Source organism: Cydia splendana, chromosome 16 (assembly GCF_910591565.1).
Source record: "Cydia splendana chromosome 16, ilCydSple1.2, whole genome shotgun sequence".
NCBI classification, from domain to species: Eukaryota; Metazoa; Arthropoda; class Insecta; order Lepidoptera; family Tortricidae; genus Cydia; species Cydia splendana.
The window spans coordinates 14,250,214-14,267,985 of NC_085975.1; the positions used below are offsets into that span (position 1 = coordinate 14,250,214).

At 40.3% G+C, this 17,772-nt stretch overlaps 1 protein-coding gene across 1 annotated transcript; it reads left to right on the forward strand.

Annotated features, from left to right (window-relative positions):
- The first annotated feature begins 171 nt into the window (after positions 1-171).
- LOC134798377 (excitatory amino acid transporter 3) lies at positions 172-17,772 on the forward strand. The gene is made up of 8 exons (XM_063770793.1): positions 172-431; positions 817-999; positions 13,989-14,080; positions 14,660-14,843; positions 15,778-16,011; positions 16,412-16,603; positions 16,896-17,030; positions 17,569-17,772. The coding sequence occupies exons 1-8, from the start codon at positions 172-174 to the stop codon at positions 17,732-17,734; spliced, it is 1,446 nt and encodes a 481-aa protein (XP_063626863.1). The 3' UTR covers positions 17,735-17,772.

Sequence of the window (17,772 nt, forward strand, 5' to 3'; positions counted from 1 at the left end):
CCCCTTTTTGGGGGGTTAGCACGGTACGATCTCGTGGCTACCGGGGCAAATCAGCTTTGTTTGACCTAAGGAACAATCATGCCAAGCGGCATCGCCTGAGACTAAATTGCATGCTGCTCCATACATTTGTGCTCCTTACTAACCCTACTATTATTGGTTACAGAACCGACCATGCCCGTAGCAACAGGAGGCATCCGGGCGTTCCTCCGGGAAAACCTTCTCACATTCCTGACTGTGATCGGCGTGGTGGCGGGCACGCTCCTAGGATGCGGGTTGCGGGCTTCGGGACACGAGTTCACGCGGCGGGAGGTCATGTACTTCCAGTACCCTGGAGAGCTGTTCCTGAGGATGCTCAAGTGTCTAATAGTGCCATTGTTGGTGTCTTCTATAGTGTCGGCTATTGGCTCGCTAGATTTAAGCCTTTCTGGCAGGTGAGTTATTTTAGTGTTATTAATACAAATTAAATAATTTAAAATGATACTTATCAGAACGAAAGTTACACCTCCTCGTATTTCCATTAAACGACATACCTTAAATAACCGCAAAAAGTGGATACATAAAACCATTAGTTCATCATTTATTGATTGTAAGAATCAGTCAAAATCAGTACCGGTACAGTCAGCAAAACTACGAGTATTAGCTTAGCACCCCTGCATATAAAACTGTTTGCAGGGGTGCTAAGCTATTAGTATTGCTGACTGTCTATGAGAAAATATAAACAGATGTGTCCAATAAGGGTTACTTCACCAGCACTATACCTTAATTACCTATATGGGACCCTATCTCTTTCCAAGAATTTATCTACCTTGTTTTCAGGGTGGGTCTCCGGGCGATCGTGTACTACATGACGACGACAGTGTGCGCCGTGATGCTGGGCATCGCGCTGGTCACCACCATCAAGCCCGGCATAAGCTCCTCCAACTACCAGCAGCCGAACACCACGAATAAGGTGCTCACCAAGGACACGCTAACGTCCGACACGCTGCTGGATCTCATAAGGTCAGTGTTCAACCCATTCTCGGCGCGATCGTTTACTACATGACGACAATGATGTGCACAATGATGCTGGGTATCGTGCTGGTCACCACCAGCCCGGCATCGGCTCCTCCAGCTGGCGCTCAAGTCTGACACGCTGCTAGAACTTATAAGACCAGCATCAGACCCATTGCGGGTACCGTAAACTTGCCCTTGTAAAAAGGCGATAGTTCTTGTGTTAGTGCATGGTAGACAATGTTGATTTAGTTTATTGTACGAAGCTTTTTGTCTGCAATGTTTTGTACAACAGCGAGCACTTTTGCAGCTGTGTGGACACTGTACTGCACGTTGCTTCAATTTTAAATGATAATGTTAAAGATTATCTGTGCAATTTAATTCAATGGAAGGCAATCCAAATTACAGATTTCCTATTTTAGAGGGCTCCTTTGGAGGCACAATCATGTAGCTTATCCTGGCAAGGCCTTTGGTGACTGTTTTATTTTTAAATTGAATGGTTAATGTTTAGGTCGGACATAGGTATTGTCTAATCTATGATTTTGCACTCAGGCGCCCTCTGCTACGTGGGCCATACTGAAAGTTTCTGGATTCTGATATATGATAAAACTTATATTTTCTCAGTGGCCAGTCCAGGAATTTTCAGTATGCCCTAAGTATGAGCTTTTAGTTTTGAAACTGGTTTAATAAAGAGTGGTATATGCTTATAGGTATGATTAGTATTGAGACTACTGCGCAGGCGGTGGAGTAAATAACTCTGTAATAAAGTGATTAATAAATACTGACGGAGGCTCGCTTTTTATGAGCGGTTTTTAGCTTAATGATCCCCGGAAAATGACGGTGAAAAATGGCGTGACTCGATCTGCGCCGGACAGTTTTACTATACTCGTTAATTACACTTCGGGGGTTTTTGTTTTGGGTGTAAATTTCTCACTCGGTTAATGTATTTATAATTTTAAGCCATAATTAGAGATGAAACCCCATTCAACCTACTAATTTAACAAGTCGGATAAAAATCATATGATTGACTAAAATCCTTAATTATGGCTTATAACGACAAATTAACACAATACAGGGGGTTATTCAAAGAATTTAAGTAGCTATCTATCATCTAAATATAGCACCTAAATAGCTATGACTACCCACTATACCTACCGTGTAGCTTAGGTAAATAGGTAGGTATATTAAAATAACTAGGTACCTACTGTTTATATTCAACTTAAATCTTAACCTCAAAATCATATTTCTTATCATAACAAAGATTCTACAAAATAACATCCACTGTGAGCCACATGTATTTTCAAAAGAATCGGAACCAATATTGGAATATCAAAGAACGGTTATTATTCGCTAATCCCCGCGATACCCGTCCCATAATAGACGGTAAACCCGCAAGATTGCAAATCCGAAATGATTCGTCAAATTCGGCGTTAAATTGATGACATGTCGGAATATAGGTTAATCCCCCTTAATCCTACGTTAGCGCGATCGCGGGCACGGGTCTGGACCGACTGTAGGGAAAATGAATTCATTTTTTAGGGTTCCGTACCCAAAGGGACCCTATTACTAAGACTCCGCTGTCCGTCTGTCACCAGGCTGTATCTCACGAACCGTGATAGCTAGAACGTTGAAATTTTCACAGATGATGTATTTCTGTTGCCGCTATAACAACAAATACTAAAAACAGAATAAAATAAAGATTTAAGTGGGGGCTCCCATACAACAAACGTGATTTTTGACCGAAGTTAAGCAACGTCGGGCGGGGTCAGTACTTGGATGGGTGACCGTTTTTTTTGCCGTTTTTTGCATTATGGTACGAAACCCTTCGTGCGCGAGGCCGACTCGCACTTGCCCAGTTTTTTTAGGGTTCCGTACCCAAAGGGTAAAAACGGGACCCTATTACCTACTCCTCTGTCCGTCCGCCTGTCTGTCACCAGGCTGTAACTCAAGAACCGTGATAGCTAGACAGTTGAAATTTTCACAGATGATGTATTTCTGTTGCCGCTATAACAACAAATACTAAAAACAAAATAAAATAAATATTTACATACAACTCCCATACAACAAACGTGATTTTTTTGCCGTTTTTTTATATTAATTATACTTAACCACATTGCGAAGTTAGCGTCACGTTTTTATGTAGGTAAATAATTCCTGTGCTTTTTTACATTGTTGAGGCAATAAAGGCCCATAGAGACATATCTTACAGACTAACATACATAGGTACGATAAAAAATAAAATTTTTAGGGTTCCGTACCTCAAAAGGAAAAAAACGGATCACTCGTGCGTCTGTCTGTCTGTCTGTCTGTTCGTCTGTCATAGCCCATTTTGTTCCAAAATGACTGGACCAATTAAGTTGAAATTTGGTACACATATGTAAATTCGTGACCCAATGACGGACATCTTACGTAAACAAATGAATTTTAAACATAGAGGCCATTTTTGGACGGGTAAATGAGAAAATCAAAAAAATAATGTTTTTTAAACTATATCGTGTTACATATCAAATGAAAGAGCTCATTTTGAGAATCTCAAATATACTTTTTTGTCATTTTAAAATAAATAGTATAGAAGGTAATTAACCCTTTAACCATTTGACATTCCTTTCTATAGTCATTCGATTTCGAACGGTAATTCTTATAGTAGAGATGCGTTTTTGTTTTAAGTTTTATGGCAAGTATGTTACGGCTACGAACTAAAGGGTTAAGAGCGCTATTACATTTCGGCGTTGAGCGAGTTTAGGTATTTTACGCGCTGCGGCAGGCCGTGCGAGCTCAGTACGCCGATCCCTTCTACCACACTCGCACTACAATGATGGATTAAACATTCTTGATCCTTCGCGAAGCATATTGAAATCAACCATAACAACACTAACTGTACTTAACTTTTAAAGTTCTAAAACTGTTATTTGGTAAGTACGAAAATACTAAATGCAGTGCAAATGTACATAGGGGCTGTTCATAAATTACGTCATCTATTTTTGACGATTTTTGACCCCCCCCACCCCTCAAATCATCCAAAAATCAAGCTTCGGATGAATCTGTTTCCTCCTACGTCATGTTACCATCATCCGATGTCCAGACCCCCCCCCCCACTCCTCCCATTTGAAACGACGTAATTTATGAATAGCCCCATACTTGTACTTATGAAGGTATATTACTCGAAAGAAATTATAGGTACCTACTCGCTTATTTACATGTTTCGTCATTGCATTTGGTACCTATAGGTTGTAAAGTTTGTATCAACGAGGGTTTAAAAACGAACTGGTACTGAGGATCTGATGATGATTAAGGTGGTCACGGATACCAATCAACCATGTAGTAACATGATTAGGCTCGTTTGATTCGTCTCAACAAGATCTTTGACACTGAAGATACACAGGGTCTGATGATGGAGCTGGAAGGTGGCCACGGGTACCAGTCTATCATGTAACTAAACAACTTCGTGTTTGGGCTCGTTTGATTCGTCTCAACAAGATCTTTGACACAAGACAGTACTCAGGGTCTGATGATGGAGCTGGAAGGTACCATTACCAATCAACCATGCAACTAAACCACATCGTGTTTAGGATCGTTTGATTCGTCTCAACAAGATCTTTGACACTAGGTGATACTCAGAGTCTGATGATGGAGCTGGAAGGTGGTCACCGGTACCAATCAACCATGCAACTAAACCACTTCGTGTTTAGGCTCGTTTTATTCGTTTCAACAAGATTTTTGACACAAGATAGTACTCAGGGTCTGATGTTGGAGCCGGAAGGTGGTCACCGGTACCAATCAACCATGCAACTAAACCATTTCGTGTTTAGGCACGTTTTATTCATCTCAACAAGATCTTTGACACAAGGTAGTACTCAGGGTCTGATGATGGAGCGCGAAGGTGGCGACGGGTACCTGTCTATCATCATCAGCTCCATCATCAGACCCTGAGTAGTATCTTGTGTCAAACATCTTATTGCGACGAATCAAATGAGCCCAAACACGAAGTGGTTCAGTTACATGGTAGACTGGTACCCGTGGCCACAGTCCAGCTCCATCATCAGACCCTGAGTACTAACTTGTGTCAAAGATCTTGTTGCGACGAATCGAACGAAGCCAAACACGAAGTGGTTTAGTTGCATGGTTGATTGGTACCGGTGACCACCTTCCGGATCCATCATCAGACCCTCAGTACTACCTTGTGTCAAAGATCTTGTTGCGACAAATCAAACGAGCCCAAACACGAAGTGGTTCAGTTACATGGTAGACTGGTACCCGTGGCCACAGTCCAGCTCCATCATCAGACCCTGAGTACTAACTTGTGTCAAAGATCTTGTTGCGACAAATCAAACGAGCCCAAACACGAAGTGGTTCAGTTACATGGTAGACTGGTACCCGTGGCCACCTTCCAGCTCCATCATCAGATCCTGAGTACTATCTTGTGTCCAAGGTCTTGTTGAGACGAATCAAACGAGCCTAAACACGAAGTGGTTTAGTTGCATGGTTGATTGGTACCGGTGACCACCTTCCGGCTCCAACATCAGACCCTGAGTACTATCTTGTGTCAAAGATCTTATAGAAACGAATAAAACGAGCCTAAACACGAAGTGGTTTAGTGGCATGGTTGATTGGTACCGGTGACCACCTGCCGGCTCCATCATCAGACCCTGAGTACTATCTTGTGTCAAAGATTTTGTTGAGGCGAATCAAACGAGCCTAAACACGAAGTGGTTTAGTTGCATGGTTGATTGGTACCGGTGCCCACCTTCCGGCTCCATCATCAGACCCTGAGTACTATCTTGAGTCAAATAAATACATATAGAATGTCAGGTCGTTTCAAATATTTTTAATCCTGTCCGGTAGTTTATTAAACTGTACCATTATAAATTATAATACTATAAAAACGGTGCTAGGATCAAAGTCTCTCGTTGCGGTTTACACGCACACAGTATAGCGTTTTACACGGCGCCCGCCGCACACAATGATAAAAAACCTCGTCGTCGCCGTTGAAAATGTGCGGAGCCGACCGACACACGTCCTGCCTCTACAAGCTCTGCCGCGGCACTGAGCTGGCGCAGCGCGCGTCATCGGTAATATAGAGTAGTTTTCAAAAAATTGCCAAAAAATTATAGTAGAATTTCATAAACACTAATGTATACCAACAGTATAAGCAAACGTTGCAGATTGCTTGAGTATGAAAATGACTTCGATATTAAGTAGATTTTCGTAGGAATTGACACTTGTTTCGGAGAGAAAATCGAGTTCGTTTTACTTTGATTTTCTCTTTCTCAAAGGTATGTAGGAAAAATATAGTTTGATATGCCTAAAGTACAGGGTATTAGTAATACAAAATAGCCAGGTTTAGCAGAGTAAAATTCTCAACATTTCCAAATAAGAGCTCGCCATTCAGTGCTTCACGGGGTTTTTCGGAAACGACCATCAGAAAAAAAATCATTACTAATTTAATAAGTCCTTTTTCTAATATTTACAACGACATTTATAAAGATAAGAAGACGCTTTTACTGGAACAAGTACTCATTGTTTCTAATAATGAGCGCAAAGTCCTGAATTTCGTCGACTAGTATCATCAATTTTGCATTATTTCGACTTTTCTTGTAAGAGCGCTCTTAAATAAAATAGCCAAAAAATTACTAAATTACCATTCCCCCCAGTGGCGGATTTGCAGCCTTTGCCGCCCTAGGCCCCAGGCCCTGTAGCCGCCCCTTTTTCAGCACCCATCATATTTACTACATTTTGAGTTATTTCTTGCTATTATTAGCGAATTTTTTGTCACAATTTGCCGCCCCTAATATCTTGCCGCCCTAGGCCCGGGCCTACTTTGCCTTAAGGCAAATCCGCCACTGATTCTCCCCATTTATCTCCGAAACTACTGGGTCTAAAATTTTGAAGAAAATATACAAAATAGTTCTTTACCTATAGATGACAGGAAAACCTATTAGAAATATGCAGTCAAGCGTGAGTCGGACTAATTACTTAGTATTTGATCCGACCCCTACGGGTTTTTTAAAGGCAATTCACTCGCGTTTCACATATAAAAAATACATTGTTAAAAATTGGGTAATGTACGGAACCCTTGGAACGCGAGTCCGACTCGCACTTGGCCGGTTTTTTATAGTGTCATGTTGTGTGCCATAAGTGCCCTGTGCATATTGTGGACTGAGATCACGGTTTGCGGTGACCCGACTAATAAGGCGACGATCAATCTTGATTGACGGATGTCGTTAGTAGCGCAGATATTGGCATCCACTGAACCCGCTAGTTATCGACTAAGCGTTAGAACCAAAGAGAATATAATCACTACGTGTTAGAACCACCGGCTCGGAAACATCTTTGCGGATTCTCTATCTTTTCCTATTCATTCGTGCCTTATACTTAAATCATAAATTATTTATTTGCGTGAATAGGGTCAGATAACAGTTGTTATTGTGGTGGTTATATATATATATACATAAATAAAGTTTCTCCTAATTCAACCGTCCACAAACAGCATGCAAATACAAATATTTCAAAATATCAAAATCAATCAACCAATATAAATCAAAATGTATTTCTTAAAGTAAGTATTTATTACATTATATACATTATGTACTACATTATATTATGAGTTATTCAAATAATCTTGAAATGAATCTAATACAAAACGAGCAATTCTTGTTTTTTTATATATATATTTCGGGGATCTCGGAAACGGCTCTAACGATTTCGATAAAATTTGCTATATGGGGGTTTTCGGGGGCGAAAAATCGATCTAGCTAGGTCATATCTCTGGGAAAACGCGCATTTTTGAGTTTTTTTATGTTATCCGAGCAAAGCTCGGTCTCCCAGATATTTTAATTTAACAGCCATTCATGTAGGGGTTTCTTAAATTTATTAATTACCTATACTGTTGCCTCACCATACTCTGAGGGGTGAATAAGAGTATGTAGGGCATACTGAACAACTTTTACTACTACTTTAAGTATAGAGAGTCAACCTCGAAAACCCAAAAAAACATCTGCTGTCTTATCGGCTATATCGGCAAATCATTATGTCAATATTTTCTATGGAACAGCAGAAATGAAATGAAATTGTTCAGTATGACCTACATATTCACCCCTCAGAGTTCGGCGAGACAACATAATTTCGCCCTTATTGCATAATATCAATTGGCAGGTATTATTGCTAAAGATCGATGCATGGAAATTCCGCCAAACAAAGCTTGACGGATGGTGTCATTTACTTGTATGATTAATCGACTAAGACACTTGAAGAGATGAACCGCCAGTACCGCCAGTAACTAAGTAGTTTGACAAGGACGATTTAGTAGTGAGAATGATTGATTGCTCCTTATATTGGTTATAACCTGTCCGGCTAGTAGGTACCTAAGATGACGAGCATTAACAAAGTGTTAAAGACGCAAACCGCGCGAAAAAACCATTCTCCCAGCATCTCCATATTTTCTGTCTCTAAAAGGAAATTGGACTCAGCGCGGTGAGATGTAAGTCGGTTCCCTTACATAATATCCACTTTTCTATACAATTAGTATGGCGACGAGGGTACTTAAGTTGGGGCACCGACGTACTATAGAGCCTATCATCATTTGCTGATTATTAGAATTAGATTATGCTTATAAGTTAAGCTCCAGTCTTATGACATACTCTCAATGCCTATGAGATAATATCATAATAAATGTACGACTGGCCTAAATATACGCCAGTCTACGCGCTTTCTATATGGTAGGTACTATATTTTCAACTGTAAGAAAATGTGACATTACATTCATAGGCGAAAAAAAATAAAAATTTGTTACATTTAGATCTAGTGTGTAACTTAAGATCACGCCTTAACACAATAGAACATACCGTGAAACGAACCTAGGAAGACTAAGATTACCAGTCCAATCACTCTACCTTTCGTCGGGGATAGTGCAATACCGCGTAACTAACAAAGGCGATAGAGTTCAAAATTCAAACAATGTAACAAAGAAATTAGACCATACTGCATTTGTTAGTTACGCGGTTTTGCACTATCCCCGACGCTATGTCCTTGCACTTTTTTGTAGCAACCCCTGTACCTTTCGTTTGTGAGACTCCATCTTTGCTGCCAGACACTTGTTTTTCGTACTTTCCATCAGGTTGTTTTACTACTTAAGTCAATGAGTAAACAGGAGAAGTAAGAGTACACGTCACAGTACCTCGCGTAATCGCGTCATTTCGTCACGCGCATCACGCAGCATTGAGTTACGACGAATTAGGACCAATTTAACTGCCATTCATCATGGAGAGTCGACACATTCAGGTTATCTGCATTCTGTTGCATATGCACATATGCACTTTGACTTCCAGAAGAGCGGGTTAGGTACTCTATGCCGTAACTTTATTGGCCGTATGCGCCAAAAATATACAAAAAAATTAACAAATAGGTATTTATTACGATTCAGTGAGAAAATGATGCCGCTTCTTCGGCGCCATGCCACAAGGGACAACTTTAGAATATTTTTTATACCCTAATTCATTAAATTAATTTTAATTTGTTTAAATAAAATTGGACTTGACTCATCGCAGTTATAGGACTAAATTAAAGGATAAATAAAATTTAATTTGTTCTAATATTTCTAAATAATACCTACATAGTAGGTAGGATAAGATAAAAAGTCAGTTTCAAAAATACAGGTTACTCAATGTGTCAGGGGTCTGCTACTAGGCTTTTCGACTTTATTGCGGGGAACCAGGTACAAAATTAATCAACAGGCCTAGGTTACGTTATAAGGTCTAGTTTTCGGTAAAAGAAATATTTACAATACTCTGGCAAATCAACTATCAGTAGAAACAGTCGCGAATTTCAAAATTTGTACGGGAAATCATCCCTTCGCGTCAAGAATTTTTTAATTTGTCCCTCTTTTGTACTAAGTTGGCTCACCAGACTGGCAACCCAGCAGAGCTCGAGCTGGGACTCCCAGCAGCCTGCAGACTGTCAGCCAGAGTATATAGTCTCTGCAACCACCTTGTTCTTGATTGCGTCCCCGCAGAGAAGTGGTCCATTCGGCAGTTCCCTGCTCGTCACTCTTCATCAGCCGGTTATTTATACTGCGCCCTACATCGCGCTCGTTAGGGTTGCCACTTCAACGGCAATTTGCATCGAATTGTGCGGATAAAAATAGCGGGAATGGACTATTTTTAGTTGAGTAGCTTAGATTGTCTTGGAAATATTTTTAGAACGTATTTTTGAACGTATATTGTAAGTAAGTATCTGTATCTTTATTACTTAAATGTTATATTTTTAAATATCTAAATTAAGGTTAAGTTTCCAAAGAATGGCTATAGACTTACTTGACTTAAGATCCTATGTCCCCAGATGGGGCAGAGGGCGTCCACAGTGGACGCCAATGGCTATAGATGTAGTGCATAATTGTTTTCCAATGTATTTTCACGGAAACGTACGAATGTGTCTTTCTATTTCAGTCGGTCTCAGTACAAAAAGGACTGAGGTTGACTGAAGTAGTATGACAAATACGAACGTTTACGAGAAAATACGATGGAAAACAATTATGCACTACATCTGTACAAACATTTTAGGTGACAACTACTCCATATAAAAATAAACTATCATAGGGACCATTTTCCTCTCTGGACATTTATTAACATTATTGAAAATATTTTACACAATTTGATGTATGTCAACCACATCTGGCACCTTCGTTTGATATTATTAAAATTTTTAATTATTATACGAATTCGAAGCTATTAATAATGTGTATGTAATTCGTTTTTGCTCCTAACTCTTATGATAGGTAAACAAAACGAAAGGCTACGGTCAATATACCGATCTCAAATTGTCTAAAATATTAATATTTACAGAGGAAAATGTGGACTACGTTTGTATAGAGAAGCGGTCGTCCCCTTTCCTCTTAACTCTTAGTACAAATAAGTTTTCGTAAAGTTCGCTTAAGACTTATTGCACGCCGACTGCACGCCAACTGTAACGTTGGCGTGCATGAAAGAGAATGTAATCACTAAGTTGCAGTTCCCATACAAGTTGCAGTCGGGTTGCCGTCCGTCTGTCTGTACCGGCCCCTAGTCTCAACAACGTGCGTAGATGGGCATGTCATTTTGACACGAATAATAACGGGGTTTTTCTTTTTTAATACTGTATTTCTTTAAATTTATTGTACTTTGTATTTTAAAATGATGTAATGGGTCTATTGCCTGAATAAAGAAACATTAATTCATTCATTAATTCATTTTCTTTAACTAGGTACTTAAGTTTCTTCTATCAAAGAATAACAACGTCAACTACAGACTTGTCTAACTACAACAAGAGATTAACTATTCTCTACTTATATATTGGCGCTCAGGTTTGGAAGATCATTTTCGTAAAAACTAGTGTTTATGTAATTGGGATTAGTTGCCAAGCGAACTCCAGTCTCCCAAGAGCTTGTTCTTACCAAACTTTTTCTTTCTGTATGTTCACGTTTGATTATTAGAAGTAATTCGACAGAAATCGACAGCCCTACGTGCGTGAACAATCTAACTAGACAATGATGGCACAGCTCGCGAGCATAATGCCAGGTGACATTACGTCGATGGCGTCGGGCTCGGTAATCCGGGCACTTCCTATCGTAGGTACCGCTGGGTACTATACAGAATTAGATAAACTGATGTTTGTGGCCGTTGTCAATAAGATTATAGCGTTATAGTATTATGTTTTTTATGAACTAGAGAGATGGTACAAATGTAGTGCATAATTGTTTTCAATCGTACTTTCTCGGAAACGTTCGTATTTGTCATGCTACTTCAGTCAACCTCAGAGACTGCCTAAAATAGTAAGACACGTTCGTACGTTTCCGTGAAAATACGATGGAAAACAATGTATCTACTACAACTTTTCGTAGTATTCGAATTATGATTTTTATTACTTTTAACTTTTGTTAAGAAATTCCGGGGTGAAGCTATTAATAAAAAAAAACTATTGAACTTTTTTGAATGTTTGTTTTTGTAACATAATCCTTGACAAACGGCGCAGTTGCTAAAAAAGAATCAGCATCCTCACTTGGCTGAGTTGGGAAAAAAGACAAACTTTTACGTTCACGCATGTCAAGCTTAGATGTTGCCCTTACAATTTCAAGGACTTTTGGTTATTTTAGAAACTGCTAGACCCTAAGTTTTTTTAAATGGTAAAAAAGTGATACTTAATAGTCATAATTTGTCAGAGTCGCCGGTCAAAGAAACTGAGGTGGAAAGCTTCCAAATTAGTAATTCATTAAAAAAATCCTCTTTTGTTATTTCTACTATTATTTTATAGGGGTAGGGGATAGGGTCACTTCCCCATCGCTATTTCATGTTATAAGTGAAAATACCACGAACAATTATTAGAAGGCATAAAAGCAAAGCAAAGCTTCACCCCGGAATTTCTTAACAAAAGTTAAAAGTTAAACTCGAAAACTACGAAAAATCGACTAACATACATGGGGTATATTCTGATAACCCACGACGAGGATTCTAAAAAATTTTTTGGACATCAAGGTTGGACCACCGTGTGTACAGGGTGGCTAAAAAATAACTGCATTTCCAATGCCAGGGAGGTTTTGGGATTATACTGAGCTATTTTTACTATGAAACCAACCCCTAAGTCGCGAAAAAAAAAAAATTGGCTGTTTCCTAAATTTTGGCTGGTCCATTTTCTATGGGAGGTCTTTTGCCCATTTTGGCGCCCCCCCCCTTGGACGGCGCTCGGGGCACGAGATATCTTACGATTCAATTTATACTAATCGATCTAAACTAACAGTTAAGCTCAATACCTACGACTCGCTAAACTTTACTAAGTAGCATTGATATTTGAAATACCATGTTTTTAAAATAATTAATAGGTAATACCTACTCGTTATGTTTGTTTTTCATTCTTCAGTATTAACGCATTCACTGCCAGAGCGAGCTACGCGTGTAGTCAATAAAGTTAACCTAACCTTAACCAGTGTTAAGTAAAAAAAACATTTTATCACCAGAAATACATTTTAATTTACAGTAGAACGTTTTTGCAAAGTTCATTTCAACAGTGAACATCCTTATTCAACCTTAAATCAAGTGACATTTACCGAGTACAAAATAAGATTACAATGGTTCGCTAAATCAAAAGACGAAGGGAGGGTAAATTAAATAAAAGCCCTAGTGGGTTTCCACTTCGCGACACAAACTCAATTACGCCCTGAAATCCCATACAAAACCGGCTCGAAATTTAATGGCAGTCAAAATTCACGTCATATTCCATTGTTTCAAACTCAAGGTCTCGTGATGACGGGTCGTGATAATTGATGTAATATTTTGCGGCAGCGGTGAAGTTTAATGTCATTAAAATGGGTAAATAGGTGATTATATTATAGGGCGGAAGTGGGCTCGTCGGTCATGGAGCACATCGAATTGCTACCGATTTGAGTTGAGGATTTTAAATTGTTTTGCCCTTCAGGGACCTCTCGTGCGGGTCAAACCTGGCTTTGTTGGGATAACTGGTGGCTTTTAGGTTTAAATGGATTGTTGGTGTTTACAAAATAAGTTAGTTTTAAACAAGACAATTCATAACAAAGATCATAGTGTTTCGTGGCATGGAATAGTTACGATTACGATTTTCAGATTTCAGATCATTTATTCATAAATATAAAATATTTATGTCACATAAATAGGTACACACAGTTCATAATGAATCAATACATAATGTAATTATTTACATTATGTATTTATTAAGTATTTTATCTTAAAATTATTATACGATACGAGCTTAAAATATAGGTACATATTAAAGGTTATTCTAACGAGAATATGTCTGCGGTTACGTCTAATTGCTACGCCTCCCTTATCATACAATTCATACATTTTGTATGGGTCGCGGCAATTAGACCGAAGACATATTTTTTGAGAATGACCGAAAAATGTTTCGTAATTGTAACTAAGTACCTCTTCATTTTAATTTCTTTCTTGTTTAGTAAGTATTTGTGTTGATTCTACAACAGTCTCCCATTTCTGTTCCAGAAACGTGTTCCCGGAGAACATCGCTCAAGCTACAATCGCGTCCTACAGAACTAAACTCACTTACGATGGAATCGAAAAAGGAGCCATTAAAGGTACATGCTGCCAGTTTCTTTATCATGTTCGCTGCCATTTTAGCAATTTAAGCAGATATTAATCGAATTACAAAATCATTGAACATCCCGTGCTTTTCTTGTTTCTGGTTTTCACCTTGCTAAGAGCCTTGAAGTTAATTAATCACCAATCAATTGATGAAGAGGAATTTTCAGTAACTTCTGCTTTCTGCTTCATAAACACTTTTAAATATCCTATTAGGGTTCCGTACCCAAAGGGTAAAAACGGGACCCTCTATTTACTAAGACTCCGCTGTCCATCTGTTTGTCTGACTGTCCGTCTGTCTGTCACCAGACTGTATCTCATGAACCGTTATAGCTAGGCAGTTGAAATTTTCACAGATAATGTATTTCTGTCGCCGCTATAACAACAAATACTAAAAACAGAATAAAATAAATATTTAAGTGGGGCTCCCATACAACAAACGCGGGTTTTTTTTGACGTTTTTTGCGTAATGGTACGGGACACTTCGTGCGCGAGTCCGACTCGCACTTGGCCGGTTCTTCGTATTTGTAGCTTTATGAATACTAGCCACTTAGAATATCGTCCCATGATTCCAGGCCACCCAGAGACGTATAAAATCGACGGCGAGTATCAGCCTGGCAGCAACGTGCTGGGGCTGGTCGCGTTCAGCATCCTGCTCGGCATCACACTGGGGAAGATGGGCGACCAGTCGAAACCGCTGCAGGACTTCTTTCAGTCCATGTCGGAGGCCATGATGATTATCACTGGCTGGGTTATTTGGTTAGTATTATAACTTTACATGTCACCTAGAGGCAGTCAGTAAGATGGGCGACCTTAAGACTTCTTCCAGTGTCAGAGGCCTAGATGATCATCACCGGCTGGGCTATTTGGTTAGTTGTTCCTATTTGTTACCAAGACGTAGGCACTAAGATGGGCGACCAGTCACCCCTGTCACCCCCAGACACCACCACCACCAGACACCTTGATTTAGGGTTTAGGGGTGACTTTCTAGAGTGCACCTAGAGGTAAACACTAAAATCGAGAAGGCCAGTCTATCACAGCAGATCCGGCAATCTCAATAAATCCAACTTATCTGAACGATTACGATTCTTCAAACACGAGGTCACGAAGGTAATTAGCTACTCGTCTATTACCACTTTGAGTAGATAAGCTACCTATATAACCATTTTCTTTATCATTACCAGCCTATACATCCCACTAAAGTAGCCCAGGCGTCCACTACTTATATAAGCGCCACTTGCACTACCCCACTAACCTGGGGTTAACCCGTTAAATCGCTAACCCAGTGTCAAATTGTACTGGTAATTATGGTAGCTCTAGGTTTAACCGGTTAACCCCGAGTTAGTGGGATTGTGCAAGTGGCGCTAAGAAGCTTGTAGCACCCATGTCAGTCCAGAATGAATTTGAGACATATGCCCTGGAATTGTTTTTTCTAATGATGATTTCCTTCCATTACTGGAGTATTCCATGAAATTGTCTACCGTTTGTCCGATACAAACGCGAATGTTCTGAAGATTTGCAGCGATACGAGTTTCCTTTTCTATGACAAATAGTCAAAAATATGCACAGAAAAATAATCGCCTGCTTTAAATGCCGAAAAAAAGTCGCAACATAGGAAATAAAATGCGTTTGTACGGGACAGCCCGCGGAATGCTCCTACTGCATTAGTATAATGAAAAACTTGTCATTCCAGGCTCTCCCCCCTCGGCGTCTTCTTCCTAGTAACAGCCAAGATCATGGAGATCGACTCGTTCTCGGACCTGGTGGGCCGGCTGGGCATGTACTTCATGACGGTGCTGCTGGGGCTGTTCCTGCATGGCTTCGGCACCCTCAGCATCCTGTTCATCTTGGCCACCAAGAAGCTGCCGTGTCGGTACATCGCGAAGATGGGGCAGGTCATGGCCACTGCGTTTGGAACTGCTTCTAGGTGGGTTAATTGTTTGTTTCTGAATTATACTTAATTATGTGCGTAATTTACTTTGTTTTACTTTACCTCAAAAGTTGTCCTTGATTAGCTCATGTTATGACTCATAACTATGTTTTGGACATAACATGAGCTAATCAAGGACAATTTTTTTTGCATCGAGCGTTCTTGAGCTTGCTTTTAGCAGCTTGATTTCGGCGGTGGGTATATTATTGTCAGTGTTCTATATTCGTACCCAGTAAAAATGGGTGACGATGCGTGATGATTTCCATCTAGCACTATTCGTTAGAAATAACTTGAGTCTACCGGCAGCTCTTTAAAGTCAACCATTATTCATGTTTATTATCTTAAAAATCCTCACTTTTGACGTAAATTAATTTTGGAATATCTTGTTAACTTCCAGTTCAGCAACCATGCCGATTACGATAGGCTGCTGCGATGACATGGGGCTGGACCCTCGCATCACGCGCTTCGTGATCCCCATCGGCGCCACCATCAACATGGACGGCACGGCGCTCTATGAAGCCGTGGCCGCCATCTTCATCGCGCAGCTGCGCAAGGTCGACATGTCTTTCGGCAAGATCATTGCTGTGAGGTAAGAACCGTCGTGATACCCATCGGCGCCATGAACATCTCTGTACGAGGCCGTGGCAGCCATCATAATCGCGCGACTGCGCAAAATCGACATGTTCTTTGAGATCAAGTTCATCGTTGTGAGACATGGACAACAACATGTCGGATTGTTCCCTGATAGTTATGCTACAGAACTAATACATAAAGATACCTTACGCTTAGCACCTTTTCATACAAACTTCTATGCAGAGGGGGGAGGGGGGTATCTTTCCTCTGCAGCTGACTGTACCAATATTCTTGGCTATGTGTTCCAGTGTGACTGCGACGGCGGCGAGCATAGGCGCAGCGGGCATACCCCAGGCCGGGCTGGTCACCATGGTCATGGTGCTGGACACCGTCAACCTGCCCGCTGAGGACGTGTCCATTATTCTCGCGGTCGACTGGCTGCTGTGAGTACTCCCACTGCTGTGAAGACGTCCACCGCTGGACAGATTTCTGTCTCTAAAATCACAATAACCGGTCGTGCGTTGTTTCGTCGGTATTGTTGTTACAACTCATTCCTCTTTGGCCTCACGTAAGGGGCTTTCTTCTATGTTCATCATAATTATCATTATCATATTTTTTTCCTTAAATTTCTTAGTGCTTCTCAGGCTTCTCAGACAGTTTCAAAGCAATAAATTGCAGATAGTAACGCTGGGTTAGATGCTGATGGAAAGTTGACCACTGATCTAAAGATGGAATTTGACTACCTACATTTATTTAATTTGCCTGATAACTTGTAACTATATCAAACTACCTACTTACCTATACTACATACGTACCTACTATTTTCCAAAAGAGTCGATTCAGCCAGTGATTAGCAACAAAATCCTTCTTTCCGTATCTTTACGAATGAGTACAGAAATTCTCAAAAGTAATGTCGTTGTTATCTCATAGAAATTCGCCATTTAATTTCAGTCCTATATCCTCACGCGCCAACTATTTCAGTGACCGATTCCGGACTACGATCAATGTGGTGTGCGACGCGCTGGGCGCCATCATTGTGACGTCACTGTCGCAGGGCGACATCGAGAAGACCCGCGCGCTGCAGAACGACCGTGCTGAGGGCGCCAACACGCACGAACTTGCAGAGCTGGAGAAGGGCGACCATTGAACGCCCGTGGGGAAGCCATTACTTATATGCGCGCGATT